The sequence below is a fragment of the Ictalurus furcatus genome, chromosome 17, assembly GCF_023375685.1.
Source record: "Ictalurus furcatus strain D&B chromosome 17, Billie_1.0, whole genome shotgun sequence".
Classification (NCBI taxonomy): domain Eukaryota; kingdom Metazoa; phylum Chordata; class Actinopteri; order Siluriformes; family Ictaluridae; genus Ictalurus; species Ictalurus furcatus.
The window spans coordinates 10,757,032-10,773,881 of record NC_071271.1 but is presented as its reverse complement, the minus strand read 5'-3'; the positions used below and the strand labels follow the sequence as shown (position 1 = coordinate 10,773,881).

General features: G+C 40.4%; 1 protein-coding gene across 3 annotated transcripts in view; it reads left to right on the top strand.

The window, feature by feature from the left end:
• Positions 1-16,850, top strand: part of sgsm2 (small G protein signaling modulator 2) — a 48,466-nt gene that overhangs the window by 7,469 nt on the left and 24,147 nt on the right. For all 3 annotated transcript variants that reach the window (XM_053647914.1, XM_053647913.1, XM_053647915.1), the window contains exon 2: positions 384-459. In XM_053647914.1, coding sequence (XP_053503889.1) covers positions 384-459 — 76 coding nt within the window. The remainder of the gene's footprint in view (positions 1-383; positions 460-16,850) is intronic.

The window sequence follows — 16,850 nt, the reverse complement described above, 5'->3', positions numbered from 1 at the left end:
CAGCTCCCACTCCAGTCACGCTCACTTGCACAGTCCAGGCAGACACCCACATCCCACCCTATCACAATGCTGTAATTACTCTTGCTTTTGGTTCTCTTCTAAAAGCTTAAAACTTCCAGGAAGAAACTGTGATTAATCAGGGTGCCTGGCAGTCTACTGACAGTAGAAAAAGACCAGAAAGATCCATCTACATTTATCACAGCTTCCTACATTCCCAGGGGGACTTATCAATTAAACACTGTCTAATTATAATCACATGCTCTAACACTATCTGACCTAATTAGCAGCTGTTATTGTCTTTTGGCACAGATGTGAGGTGGACATTGAGCTGGACATCACCTCCACATTTGCCATAATGATGTGTCTTTTCATGTTATTTGCAGGTGAAGCAGACTATGGAGGAGGCAGTCACCAAGAAATTTGTCCATGAAGACAGCAGCCATGTCATCGCTTTGTGTAGTGAGTATACAGCGAGATCTTCCATATCTCCTTCATGTACTTCTCAGATAGATATTAACATACTTGTAAAGATCCATGGAAGCTGATACTGACGTGAATCGCCATGAAAGATGTCTTTTGATGTCATCCGGATTAGCTGTGCACGGGTTTATGAACAAGGGTTTAAAAGGTGTCATTAGGGGACTGCAATCTCCTGAGAGAAGTCAGCTGACTCTAAGTGACTTAGTGGTTCTGGAGCTTTGGAAAAGAGCCACAAACATCCGCTGTTGATAACTGGGAACAAAAATGTATGACTCACCTCTCTCCTTCAATGACGTAGAGGCAGGTGGATGCAAGCAGTACTATGATATATCAGTCGTCACTAAATATGGCACTGATCCCCTGTTAAGCAAGTCTGAACAGAATGTGCCAAGATATGTTTAGAAGTAGCATGACTGCTACAATGTGAATAGACTATACTACTCCTTCAGTAGAAGATGAGAATCTTCGGCTGTCTCTAGTTATTATTGTTATTATTTTTAGTAGTAGTAGTAGTAATAATAGTAGTAGTAGGTGTTGTTGTTAATAGTATCAGCATCATTATCATCATCAGCACTTGTGTACAGTAATGGGATAGAAATTCTTCCTTGCTGTACTTTTTTTTTTATTTAAACTTAAGCATATTTCTGTACTATAGTGTACCTTCATTGTTTACTGACATATTAAGCCTTTCATGCCACCTAATCTATTTTTCGAAAAACAAATTCACTGTTATTTCTGTCCAGTCACCAATATGGTTAATTTCAAATAGCCAACTTTGAGATCTGACTGAAAACTGAAAAATATTTGCAAAAATATTTATACTTTTCTTGCTTTTATATCATCAAACTGTCTCCTAGTATTAGCGCAAATACCAAGAATGTTGAGCCTCTAACGCATAATCTTTAGCTAGCCTGCTAATGAGACAATTGGCCAGACAAAGTCTGATAAAGTATGCTAGCCCCTAAGCTAACTAGTAAACTAAAACATAGCAAAGGCATATAGTGCTGAACACAATTAGAACTGACTTGAAATTGAATCGTTTTTCATGGTTTTTTTTGTACTCTGGTTGTTGGCACATTTCATGCTCTTTTATGCTAAATCTTGATGTTAGCATGTGCCAGCTATCTTTTTAGTGTTAGCTAAGACTGCAGTGTAATAATCAAGCCTGATACAATCTTCAGTCTGGCCTGAACAGTAGAAATCAACAAACTCTTTAATCACTTTCTTTAAGATTGTTCTAAATGAACTGTCAGGACTGTGTGGTACTTTGATGCAGTTTTTTCTCCAATACTTGCACACCACCTGCTTCACTACGCCTTCAATGCACTTCTTGTTTTTTTTTTTTTTGTTGTTGTTTTTTTTGTTGTTCAGAAGGCTTACACTTTTTTTCCACTGGTGCTAGACTTCTCTCTTTATTAACTCTGGATTACAGAGAGTCTGAGGTTGACATGCAAATGAAGCACTAGCTATTTAGTGTATCCCTTCTTTTAACCAGCTACACAATTCCTACATTTTAGCACTTATATTTACTTATATTTTCTGTCTCTACCGTTGATGATTAGTGTGAAGAATTTCCTTTCATTCAACTTTTATTTACAGAAATATCATTTCATTGAGCAATTACAACATATTTGTAATTGAATAGAACTGGAATTGTAAATGAATTGAAATTCATTGAGTTACATTTGGAAGAATCAGATATCTCTTCTTTCTTACTTGTTTTAAGCTCACTCTATAATAATAATAATAATAATAATAATAATTCTCCTCAACCACTACCAGTGTGTAGCATCAACAGGGATGGTGTGACGGCAGTCATAGTGTGCCAGAACGCCCACAACACACCAGCTATTAGTGGAGAAGAGAGGAGAGTGATGTAGCCAATTCAGAGATGGGGATTATTAGGGGGACATGATAGAGAAGGGCCAAACAGGGAATTTTGTAAGGACACCAGGGTTATACCCCGACTCTTTTATGATAAGTGTCCTGGGATTTTTAATGACCACAGAGTGAGGACCTTGGTTTAAGGTCTCAGCCGAAAGACTGTGGTGTTTTTACAGTATAGCGTCCCAGTCACTATACTGGGGCATTAGGACCCACACAGACCAGAGGGTGAGCACCCCCTCACTAATACCACTTCCAGCAGCAACCTTAGTTTTCCCCAAGAGGTCTCCCATCCAGGTACTGACCAGCCTCAACCCTGCTTAGATTCAGCGGGAAACCAGGCGAGAGCTGCAGGGTGATATGGCTCTGGCATATAAATCTATCTATCATCTTTTCTACTTACACATTAATGTAGTAGGAATAAAATAGGCATGCCAGACAAAATTTATATTAAAAACAATGTAAGGTAAGACTTTTGCACAGTATTGTACATCATGTCCATCTAGGGCAGAAGATGGAGCCATATGCGCAGTTGAAAGCTGTGTGTGCTTCATGTCCCTTGTTTTTTTGGATGCGTGAGAGAGTCGTGACAGCGAGGGTGTGCTGGGTGAGGAGCTTGCTCTCAGGCAGTGGTGGGGGGGAGAACTCTGGGAGTGCTGCCAGCTACAGTCAGCACGACTGAAACAGACAGCAGCTCTCTTTTAGTATACATCAGAGCCAAACAACAAGGATTCCCCCGCACAGCCTACCTCCTCCACAAAGGAATCACGCTGATGACCCAACCCACACAGCCACACTTCCCCAACAGAGTATATTTGGAAATGCTGTGATCTTTTGGAGGAAATCTGATGAAAGGCAAACTTGAAGTAACAGCACAGAATATTGCCAGTCAGTATGGAAGAGGAAGTTGTGTAAAAGTTTAATCTGAACTTGACTGAGAAGTATGCCTGGTGGATAGGTAGAAATGTGCAGATTTGTTTTTCTGTTTGAGTTTGGCAGCTCAAGACTCGCACAATGTCCAGATGGCTTCTGTGTGAAGAGGCAGAAAGCATGTCACCTGTTTCCCACCGTCATTCGAGTGCTGTGTGTGGTTAGAGGAGGTGCTATGGCTTCATGTCCCTCGAACATGCTCCCCTCTAGAGAGTACACACTGTACTGTTACGTCTATGACACTGACCCATTAGCAACTTAACAGGTACCTGGTAATAGCCTCAGGTGCCTGATACCCTCACAGTGTCTGCTTGTTTGAGGACCTCACGTTTAGTATCGAGACCATGCTTGTTTTGCATGTGAAAAGTAGAATCATTAAAAAAGAAAAATGTTTTTTAAATGAATCTCATAATTTCTTTGTATACGGTATATCTTTTATTTTAATGACAGCATGTACTCAGACTGGCATGGACTCTGTAAGTTTGTGAAAAACCTGTCAATCCAAGTTAGATCAACTCCATCTGAGTTTTGTCGGGACATATGCTTTAATGAAAGAAATAAAACTCAAGAAAAATCTTACAAATATTACTTAAATATTACAAATTTGCTTAAATGTCAATAGTACTCTAAAAAGCAGTGCAGTAATAGTTCAGTATTCAAGACATTGAACATTTTCTCCTTTCTTCATTTAAATTGTTTTCTGAATTCGAAAGCATTCTACTTTCATTTTAATTTTCATTATCATCGCATTTGATTTTCATTATCATCGCAGGGGGACATGGTGGCTTAGTGGTTTGTACTGTTGCCTCACGCCTCTGGGGTTGGGGGTTCAAAGCCTGCCTCCGCCCTGTGTGTGGAGCTTGCACGTTCTCCCCATGCTCCGGGGGTTTTCTCCCCAGTCCAAACACATGCGTTGTAGGCTGATTTCCAAATTGTCTGTAGTGTGTGAATGGGTGTATGAATATGTGTGTGATTGTACCCTGCAGTGGGTCGGCACCCCATCCAGGGTGTCCTCCGCTTTGTGCCTTGAGTTCTCTGGGATAGGCTCCAGGCTCCCCTGCAATCCTGTGTAGGATAAGAGGTACAGAAAATGGATGTATGGATGGAAGATCAGTGTGCTTTCAGACTTGTGAATCCCATTGTACAGTATGTGCACCTTATATGTAAATGTGAAAATGTAATGCCTTGATTTTCCAGCATTACAGTCTCCTGATTATCTAAAACTGTGGGCTTCAGGCAAAGAACCGAAGAAGCCTTATCATGCCTGTTTTTTTCTTGTTTATTAATTTTCAACGCTTTAACGTTTCCACAGTTTTCACTGTTATAAAAGCACCTCCTTATGCTTGCTAAACCCCCCCCCCCCCCCCCATGAAATCTTTTGCATTTGCATGGCCACTTCATTGCCCACAAGCAGATTATTATGAGAATGTATGCAGTTTCTCAGAAATCAACAAATAACTCTTTCTAGCTGCAGTGTGTGAGCAAGTTCAAAGGTCAACACAAATGGGTGGGAGTGGAAGGAACAATTTAAATATTTACCACAGCTTTAAAACGTGCCTGAGCTGCACAGGGACTCCAGTGTTGTGTGCCCTTTAATTTGGAGAGTATTAATGAGTAATGTGGAAATAATTAGCTAAATCCCAGGTGACATTACTTATTTGGTTGTGGAAAACAATACATGAATTAACATTTCCTAGGCAAAATCTTCTAATGGTTGTCAGCATAACTTTTTGGATTTTTTGCATTTTGAATGTTTGATTTTGAATACTTTTATGGCTACCGACTTTTTGGTGCATACCGGTGGTTCGAGAACGTCTTGATATAATATAACGTGCAAATTTAGCGTTGGAGCTATAAGAGCTACAGCATTAGAGCTATTGTATAAAATATTGAAACGATCAGTAAACAACATTGGGCCATATCATGTGACATCCTGCAGATAGGCAAGAAAAGAAATTCTGGGTTATATCAAATAGCTGCCCTTCTAGAGACGATTTCTTACAGTGCTATAGACAAGTAACTAATGGTGCTTTTATGCTCTTGTGTGCTACATTTGCAGTAAGAATCACTCATGGTTTGAAAAGAGCTTTCCAGATTGCACATTGAACATCTGCAACACTGTGGTAATTAGGTAGTAATGACTGAATGAATAGAGATATGAGTCACTTGTGTTTATCTAGTATTGTCACTGCAGATTCACACAAGGCAACAAAGATTGAACATGCAATTGAAAGTGCAGATACTTCTTACGGAGAAAATAAAATATCATTGCATAACCCAGCACACATGGTTTGTAGACGACAAAACTGCTCCTGCTTCATTCACCAATCAGCAAGTAGATGCCATGAAGTTTACTGACCTCCACACAACGTCCACAATGTTGCAGGGTACTATAAAGAAGATGACTTGCACTTTTTAGGATGAATTGAGGTGAAAAGCTGCATATCCGAATATCCCTACTACCCTACTATGCAGTAGACGAAAAGCGGTACGCCAAAGGAGTAGTAGGTCTGAATTCTCAGTATTCATAAAACAGTAGGTGAGAAATACTCGGATGACCTACTGCTTCCACTGAGATTCTGCAGTATGGAACCAACGGACACAGTGCTATGGGTAGAGCTGTCGGAATTTTAAAAAATGTTGGAAGACTCTTTTTAAGCGTAAGTGCTGTAGGTACTAAACGTTGTTCCTTGTGGTTAAACCGTACTTGTTTAACAACACCTGAGTAAATTGGTTGAAAGGTTTAAACAAGAAAATACAGTTACGTTTTTGCTGTTATTATGATGTTGTAGGTCACATGACAATGCCAACCTGGCGGATACAGTATGTCCGGATTATATCCATACTACACACCTACACTGATCAGTACATACTGTACCAACAGTCAAGCATTAACTGAATGGAATGCAGAAGTACATGGATTCCGGACGCACGGAAAGTCGTGCTCCCTATCTGATTCAGTCTCACCTTGAAGAAGAATGCAAACCAAGCACTCTTGCAGAAGATACTGAGGAACATTGGAAAAGAAAAGAAAAAACACTATTCATTTAAAAGGAAAGTTCCTTTAGTGAAGTGTAATAGCTATCTGTAATACAAGTGTGAGATGAAAAAATGTGCAATTAGTGGAACTTGAAGCACAGCAGCACTTCATTTTCATCTGGAAGGTCCCAAAACACAACCCAAACGAAGCCCATGTCAGAAATGGGATCATTTCATAATGGCATCATTGCAAAGCCAAATTTCTATTGGACATTTCTATTCAAAGCCAAATGCTATTGGAGATGATCCATTCATATTTATACAATACCCATGCCGATAACGAACCCTCACCTTTTAATAGCAAGTCTAATTCCCTGAATTAATTGGATAACAAAGAAAAGCAAATCTAATTTGAGCGCCTCTCCCATCTGTTGAAAGGTAGCCTTGCGGCTCGGTGAGACAAGCTGTGGGTTGATGAAATGTCTAATTATTTGCACCAAACCTCACTTTGGCAGGCATCATTACATTTGAAATTGAATCTAGTTGTGGCACTAATTTAGAATGACAAGCTCAGGAAGTCACTATAGAGGCTCAGGTATTCCACCGTTTCCTGAATCTCCATGACAACACAGTGTGTCTCTCAGCACACATTTGACTATGTCAAAAGCTATTATGTTCCAATACATTCTCACACACACACACATACGGACACATACGGTGGTCTTGATTAGGGTTATTTCAGGATTTCCCGAGGCTTTCTGGCCGGCATGTTGTGAGTTTTGTGATGACTTATCCTGAACTGTCCATCGTGGTGGTTGGTGTTTCAGAGCATCCCTTTGTGAGTTTTGGCATGTCTGACAGGCTGACTGTGAACTCTCCCAGATTTGGACAGAGCGGATTTGAGAGGAGCTCTTTGAGACATCACACTGTGGCATGCCGGCTCTCCTGCAGCGCGACTCGACCACACACAGTCCATAAAGCTGAGTCAGATACGGTTGTGGGGATCATGAGGAACACCCGCAGGCTCCCTGTTCCCTCTGATTTTATCTACAGGGGTTACACTCCGGGGGTCTCTGTAACATAGCGGCAGCAGTATGAACTCAGCTGAGCAAGACAAAAGCTCTCTCGTTATTCAAGAGCCTAAGAGGTATCATTTACTTTTATGCGGGAATTTATCAGCGATTAATTGGAAAGTGGTTAAATGTGAACAAGAGCTGAATGCACAGGAAGATTGACGTCGTAATTGATCAAGACCTTGTACGTTAATTCCCGGGAGAGAACGACCTCTCATGGACTTCACAGCTGATTTTAAATATCAGTGCATTGAAGTGACAACAGGTGAGTGAATGAAGAAGAAGAAAAGGAGTGTGTGTCTGGAATTTGGCGCGATTCAGAAACAAAAAAAAGCCGTTGGCCATTCGTGCTGAGGCTGATTTCTTCCTAAAACGAATGGAGCAGCTAGGACGCATCAATTATAAGATTGTGGCTTAAGCAGAAAGATGATGCAGATGATAAACATATCTCAAGTAGCTGAAATGTAAATTGCACCCAAGTCCCAGGTTCTACAGGGCACCATGCTAGTTCAATACCACTGAGCTAAGAAAACCTGTTAGAATTACAAGAAAGCTCCTGAGTGGTGCAACAGAAATGCGTTCACCCTTTCGTCCAGAGATCACAAGCTCAAATTCAATTCAATTCAGTTCTATTTGTATAGTGCTTTTAACAATGGGCATTGTCTCAAAGCAGCTTCACAGAAACACAGGATACAGATTTTAAGTGTGTGAATTTATCCCTATTGAGCAAGACGGTGGTGAGGAAAAACTCCCTAAGCTGATATGAGGTTGAAACCTTGAGAGGAACCAGACTTGAAAGGAATCAAATCCTTACAATACCTCAGCCATCTGTGGCCAGAAGTCAAGAGAGCACGATTGACCATGCTCTCTGGATGGGAGGGATGGCATATTCTATTTCCCTGCTCAATCAGATCACCACTAGACAATTACAGATGTCTATGAGCTCATCCATGCAACAGAGGGCAGATAGTACTTTCCTCCGAGTGTGTTAACCTGTACCCTGTCCTGATGGGGGAGAGTTAGCTAGTGAGTGGGTGAGAATTGGTGAGATCGAATTGGGGCTATTTTTAAAAATAAATTAAGGAGGTGCTAATTCAGTTAGTGTTAAGTAAATGGTCTGCACTTATATAGTGCTTTACACTGTGTCTCATTCACCCATTCACATACCAATGGTAGCAGAGCTGCCATGCAAGGAGCTACTTGGGGTTCAGTGTCTTGCCCAAGGACACTTCGGCATGTGGAGTCACGTGAGCCGGGAATCGAACCGCCAATCCTACGACTAGTGGACAACCCGCTCTACCACCTCAGCCACAGGTCTTTATTCTTTGTTGGAAGACAGTCAGCGACTCAGTGGAAGTTTATAGAGGAAGTTTGTTCAGTCACAGAGTCGTGATTATTGCAGCTGTTGGAGTAGTTTGTGTTGTGTTGGCTGGAGGATGAGCAGGTAGCTCATGTGGTAGTGGTAGCTCAGTGGACAAGACATTGGGCTTCTGATTGGAAGGTTGAGAGTCCAAATCCCAGTTCTGCCAAGCTGCCACTTGGTGGGCCTTTGAGCAAGGCCCTTAACCCTCAACTGCTCAGTTGTATACAAAATGAGATAAATGTAAGTCACTCTGCCAAATGTACGTAAATGTACCTATAAAAAGCTCAACAAGCCTCTAATGAAAATGTTGGAAATTTTTGGTAACTGTTATTTTGTGCACACAAAACACAGGAACCCTATTCACTCAGATGCTCCTAGCAGGAGACGACTCCAGGTGCCCATCAGAAGTTGTGTATTCTCTGTAATCCCTTTTCCACGGACGCTATTTCACAGACTTGTGCTTAATTCGAGACGATGCACTGGCTGAATGGAGAATTGAGCACAGGGTGGAATGGAATGTTCATCGTTTTTTTATTGTGAAGATGAATGGGCTGTACCTTTGCTCTGCACCTGTTAAATGTTAGCTTGTGCGGGTAAGAGAGCAATAAGAATACAGAGATTTATCTGTTTAATATTTTAATATTCCCTTTCTCCCTTATTATATTTATTTCAAGAACAACGTTTAGTCGTGTTTATGTGACCCTTTAGTCAAATAGAAAAGATGGTGTTACAGTGTTATGTTTTGTTTTGCGGGTTTTTAACCCAGTGGTGTGTTTGTTTTATTACACTGTGTATATAATTGTGGTTCTATTGACACTTGCAAATGTTTTCCAGGCCCAAAGCCATTTGCACTGATGAGCTTGAGCTTGCTTTGTACCCACTGGGGTGTTCCATAATGATGATATATAAGGATGGTTTCTCACCTATTAGTCGGTTTTTTGGAGTCCGAACAGAGCAAAATCGGTTTCGATCAATATCATATTCGACATAATTAAATGAATGAAAAAAGAGTCACCAACAACAACAAAAATCATTGGCCATTTTGAATGTAAGGTTGAAAACACGCTTGTAAAACACTTTCATTCATTGGTCAGAAATATGGAGATTGAAAATGGTAAATAAAGCTTTGTCAAGTGTGCATAGAAATCACAAAAATCACCTGAACACAGATAATATAGAGCTGGTGCTAAATAAATCAATAGATAATTGTATAAATAACTCGTTTAAAACTTTAAAAAATTTTGTGCAAATATATCCAGAACATTTCCACAGTACTACAGCTCTGTCATTTGGCTCAGTTTGCACCTCGCAGCTCAGTTTAGCAGCTCACATCTACAGGATGTTGTGCCTGCAGCTGGAAATCCTCAGCATGTTTGATTTACTTCCTGCAGTTAGGTTGATTCTTAGTTGGATTACTCTTTCACTGCAATCGAACCGCACTAGTGTTCACTCAAAACCGGACTGAGACTGCCTCGCTCAGATGCTCTCGGATCGCTTGTTTTGGACTTGCTGTGTCCTCGGCTGGCCAAATGACCACACAGAGGTGGGAAATGTGTCAGGATTGGATTCAAACAATACTGCATGTGTGGAATCTAGTTCTGAGTCTGGGAGCAGCCCAGAGCACCTCTTTAAAAAACAACAACATAGGTCTGGGGCTTGCTTTAACAAACTCTAGTGCTGTCTACATTGTGTGTGTAAGCTATTCGCTCTCCAAGTAATGTGATTGGTTCAACTAGTCCTGTTTAAAGTTGCGTGATGGCTGGGAAAGGGGTATTATAGTCAGCAGCGGAGACGGAACGCCTCGTTGATATACGGAGCAACGCATTCAAACTCATAAAATTTCTGAATTGTTTTTATATATGTGAGGAGTTTAAAGGCTACACTCGAACAGTTGATCAGTGTTCATGATCAGTCAAAATAAAAAATAAACTTCCGGCAGCAGTATTTGAAAGTATATGAGTTATCATTGAGAAAGTCAGGAAGAAATTATGTATCACTATTATTGATCGGTATAGGACGAACAATAAAACCACACATTCATGGTACTAGCTAATGTCATGGGACTGATTTGTATTGTATTATTTTGTATGGGTTTTTTTTGTGTGTGTTTGTATTCATATATTGTGTTTTCCTTTGGATTGTGTGTTATGTTATCTTTGGTAATTTGATGTGCATTTAGATCAGGGGTGTCCGATCTTCTCTGGAAAGGGCCGGTGTGGATGCAGGTTTTCATTCCAACCAAGCAGAAACCGAACCTGAGTCTATTGAAAGCCAAGATCATCTGATTAAACAGGTGGAATCAGGTGTGGCTCCTGCTTGTTTGGGAATGAAAACCTGCATCCACACCGGCCCTTTGCGGATAAGATTGGACACCCCTAATTTACTGTAAGGTTACTGTAATTAGCTCACCTTTGTGGTGCGAGTGATTGCACTTACAACATTGTGAAAAATGGATGTCTTCTCGTACAAGATAGACTCAACAATAGACCTGCATGCACAAAGTGACATAATCGAGCCATGGTTTGTAAAAAATTCTTCTATGTGAAAGAAACCTGAGCTTATGGATCCCTCCTCCAAACATTCCCAGAATCTGTCCTGTGTGCACACTCAAGTATTTGGTATTAAGTAAGTGTAAAAACACCGTAAAAGAAAGTTGATTTGGGAAACTTTCTCTCGGCATTTGGCCTGGTTAGATAAAAAGTCTAACTTATAGTCTTCAGTACTCTTCTCTCTTTTGCACAAGAAATTATAGCTCAGACGGACAGTCAGAAAAAAATCAATATTTAATCACCTTGTGAGATTGCCTGGCCAATGAGGACTAGGAAAATGAGCAGAGAGCGAAAAAAACAAAACAAAAAAAAAAACCAAACAAAAAAAAAAGGCAGCGAGCTGTGTTGGCCCCTTGATCTCTGCTATCTGGACTGACATTTGTCTTTTATGGCAGCTTGTCACCTTTGGTGCCTCTTTATTCATCTGCATGATTGGAAATCAGGATGCTGATAGCAAGTTGATTCATTTTCATAAACAAGTGCGTGTGTGTGCGTGTGTGTGTGTTCATTTATCCATCCATCCATTTTCTGTACCGTTTATTCTACACAGGGTCGTGGGGGAGCCAGGAGCTTATCCCAGGGGACTCGGGGATCCCCAATAATCCATACATAATGTAAGCTTTAAGTAACCCACCATTTCATTTCATTTTTAGTGAGCTTGATGAGAGGAGTGGCATGCTTTGACACACTCAGCCTCCTATCTTCTCTCCCAGTGACGACATGATGCTTCTATTATTAAAGGTGTTGCTCTGTTGGATAAATTTCACATAGCAGAAATAGCAGGGGTGCAGTATAACTCTTGCTTGACAAATTTCCACAACCCTTCATTTTAGCTGTCAGATATTATTTGGAGTGTTGGGAAAAGTGCTTGTGGACTGGAGTTTATTTGACATTAAAGCACTTACTCCTTCCACAGCAAAGGGATCATGATTCTATCGAGTCTCTCTTTATGCCCTGTCACACTGCAACTCTTCTTAAATAAAAGCTCTCCGGTGAGTCTCGACTTTATTATCTTCATGGTAAGCATGGTGATCTGGCCAAAACATGTTTGCAAAAAGGAGGACAAATGAAATCTTTACACGAACCAGTCCTAAACGTACTTTCTGCTCCCAAACCACTGCAGGGTGGGGTATGAGATGGAGGAGTCATTAAGCTACTCTACCACTCTCCTCTCCTTTGCCCCCGGTCTCCTTTCCTATGTCTTTCCAGACTTGTGACCAGCAACTTTACATTGTTTCCCTCCTGAAGCAGGGGAAGCCGACACCGTACACATACTGACTCAGTGCCGTTTACCTGAGCAGTGCCTACAGGGGGTCTGTACAACAACACAGAAATCCCTCAACACAGTCAACCTGTGAATGTTTGTTTATGACCTCTCAGTGTTCAGATCTAATTACATTGAAATTCATGAGTGTCTGACTCATCCACGCTGTCCTGCTAATTAAACCACAGCAGCCCCAGTGGCTGTAGTCACTCTGCCGTGTACCAGTGCTCACAGTGTGCTTAATTGTAGATCGTCCACTCACACTCATTACTCAGCAATATTCTCATGGGCTTTGTACAAACATCATTATGATTTTTTTTTTTTACAATCCTATTTGTAGTGTCCAGATTGCAAATGACATGTAATCAAGTCTGATTTGTTTGTTCAGACTTTGTGGATTTGTGGTTAGACGTTTTAAGGAGAAATACATTCTGAACAACTTACATATCAATATTTCTAACTACTTTGTGGTCTTCCACAGTGCAAGATTTCTTTTATTGACGTTCTGGCGCCAGTGGGAGATAGCCCTTGTTTCGAGATTGATGCAGCAGCGCTTTAGTCCTTTAGCACTCTCACTTCCTGCACTCTGCTAATGCATCTGTCAACTTGTTATCTTGTAGACCTCTGCTGTAACTCTGTGCAACCGCATCGTATAACTGCATTGCATATACTTGCTTTGAGTCCAACGTTTGCAACCGCTACTCCTTTTAAACGAGATTATTCATTAATATGATGTTGAATGTCGCCGGAAAACGGTGAGTAAGAGAAGAAGCTGTTACTATTTTTGTTTTTAGGAGCGAATGGTTAAATCAGACGGTTATCATTTATCAGTTAAAAAAGTATTCTCCTATTAATCGCTATTTTCTAACTGAGCTAACAGTGTCTCTGTGTGACATCAGTCAGTGCGTTTACATGGACAACAATATTTCGATATTAACCCGATTAAGACGATACACTGATTAAGAAACTACCATGTAAACAACGATAATTGATGACCTTAATCCGACTAAAGTCATACTCTAAGTAAATATAAATCGAATTAAGACATGTGGAGTATTCCTGTTTTCGTCTCATTATCGATGTGTATTACAGACATGTACACACCTTAATCACACTATTAACATCATGTGGGAATACTAAATTAGGAATACTCCACATGTCTTATTTCAATTTGTGTTGACTTCGAGTATGACTTTAATCGGATTAAGGTAATCAATAATCGCTGTTTACATGCTAGTTTCTTAATCAGAGTATTGTCTTAATCTGGTTAATATCTGAATATTGTTGTCCATGTAAACGCACTGAGTGTGGCAGACAAGCGCTAATGTCTCACAGAACTAACGAATATACAGCAGCAACCAACAAATTGACACTAGAATCATTACGCAAGTCACAAATATTTCAATATGAACATATTTAAAGTGTTTCCGAGTGCACTTTTCCTTTTAAGTACTAACATGGGTGGGCCTTGGTTCTGAATGTATCCAAAGTATGCAAAACTGAAAAGTTTTTAAATGAAAAACAAGATCCAAAAGACTTTCTAGACACACAAACTCTCCTAACTTGCCTTCGTGCTTGTTTTTGTCCATGTTCTCCGTTCTTGCTTTTGACGTCAAGAAGTGCTGCACGCGGAATAACAAAAAAACTCCCACCTGAAATCTGATTAGGCTGGGCAGACTGAGCCACATGTTCAGAAATCCAATGTTAATTAGATTTGACCCTTGCATACAAATGTGGCTAGAATCAGATTGCAAATGTTTGGGTTTCATGTGTTATTTTTTTCTTGTTTCAGACTGACAAGCGAGACAAGCGAGTTTAAATTGGATGTGGAGTTTTCAGTCTAACTAACAAACAAAAAAACTAACTAACTAATTAACTAATGTTCCGTAGGTATAGTTTTCAAAATCCAGGTTTTGACCCCTTTCAAAGACATGAGTAACAATTCATACATTAGAAACAGAATTATGACATGTATTGACTGAAAAATCCTTAAAGAACAGACCACATGACTGATGAATTTGTGGGCTATGTCTGTTTCCACAGATTTACTGTCGGGCCCTTGAGCAAGGCCCTTAACCCTCTCTGCTCCAGGGGTGCTGTATCATGGCTGACCCTGCGCTCTGACCCCAACATCCTAAGATGCTGGGATATGCAAAGAAAAAAGAAAAAATTTCACTGTGCTGTAATGTATATGTGACCAATAAAGACTCATTATCATTATCATTACTAAGTCAGCATTTTGCGCCAAAGAACAAGCTCTGAGAAGACGCACATGGCTTATTGCAACTGTAGTGAAGATGTAGAAGCAAAGAAATCTTTCAAATATATTCAGAACTATAAAGAAGACTATAAAGAAATAAGGGAGATGTAAACTATTTGATGGGAGTGTAATCCATTCTGTTAACCCTGTAGTTACAAGCAAATAAATAGTGAAATGGAATGATTTGATCAGCTAACGTTAGCTGGCTTTTACATCACCACTGGCTTCTGAATGCAATCAACATTGCATAAAATCTGTGGGTGTTGTCTAAGCTTATATCACCGACCATCCTTTAGTACAATTGGCTTCTTTTATTACAGTTGGAGCTGAGCATCAGTCAGGCACCTGCCACAATTCACGGGCCCTCACTCTCTGCTTGATTGTTCTTAACATTTCTCCACCTCTTTTACCCCAACCTTCCACCTCGTGCGCTCTCTCTTTTCTACTCTCCCGTTTCTCCTCTCTTTCCCTCCCACACAGCATACAGCTGCCTGGTGCTTCTATTATGCAGTTCATTACTGTCAATTACAGTGACTCACATCTCCAGCTTGGCAGCGCATTCACAGGTGGCTCCTCCCAACAAAGGCACACAGATGCCACACAGAAACACACTCGCTCGACTCCCGTCTCTGTCACGCATGATTACAAGTACTGATTATAGCCATGGATCACTAGATCATCTATTTCTTTCAGTAAATGGTTATTTCAGTTCAGTCTATAAATCATAACTTTATTCATTTAAATTAAATGTGTATCTAAAGTATAAACCATATTAAAATAAATTAAACACCAGAATGAAATGGACTACTTGTAGATTGTGGGCATCTACAAGCCAAAGATGGTCTTATACACTCAGTAATACTGGGTAGGACCCAGCCTTTGCTCACTTAACAGCCTCAATTCTTCATGGCATGGATTCCACAAGGTGTTGGAAATTGGAATTTTTTTTTTTTTTTTACATTCTGCTCCATATTGACAGGATTGCATCAGATTTGTGAGCTGCACATCCATGCCGCGACTCTCCCGTTCAGACCAGGTGACTGGAGAAGCCACTGAACTGAAGTACATTGAACTCATTGTCATGTTTGTGGAACCAGTTTGAGACTTGTGCTTTGTGATGTGGTCAACAACGATACTCAGATAGTCTGTGGAGTTCAAACGATGCTCGATTGGTATTAAGGGGTTCAATGTGAACCAAGAAAACATTCCCCACCATTACCTCCACCAGCATGTACTGTAGACACAAGGCAGTTTGGGTCCATGGATTCATGCTATTGTGGTCAGTCTATGCAAACTCTTACTTATATATAAGAGACTTATATATGAGATCAAGCAGTTTCTGAAATATTTAAACCAACCCATCTGGCACCAACATCTATACCACACTTAAAGTCATTGAGATCAAATTTTTTTCCTGCATTCATATGTTTGATGTGAACATCAGCTAAATGAACTATCAGCCAGTTATGTGTTTTAGTTGATGTTCACGTCAAACATATGAATGTGGAGAAAAAAGTGATCTCAATGACTTTAAGTGTGGTATGGGTGTTGGTGAATGTGGGTGTTGAATAATTGCGTGAATATGCAGGCATACATATGTTCCTAATAACGTACACTATATAACACCTGACCTTCACGCTCATATGTTGGCCTTCCCACAGTTATATAAAATGACTTTGTAGGCTGTTGTATTAAGATTTCCATTCAGTGGAACTAAGGGGGCCAAACATCTTCCAGGATGACAGTGCCCCTCTCATTTAAAAAAAATTACATAGAGACTATTAGCCAGGCAACTTCAGATGTAGGACCGGATGATTTCCAGGGTGTGTTTTGTTTATGAGCTTAAAGAGATGAAAAGTGTGCAGCGTTCAGTTTTTCAATTTGGTTTCAAAGTGAAACGCTTAAGATGGCTATATGAGGACAGAGCTACAAGTTAATATCTATCCATCCATCCATCCATCTTCTGTATCATTTATCCTACACAAATTCATGGGGGAGCCTGGAACCTATCCCAGGGAACTCTGGCCACAAGGTGGGAGACACCCTGGATGGGGTGCCAACCCATTAC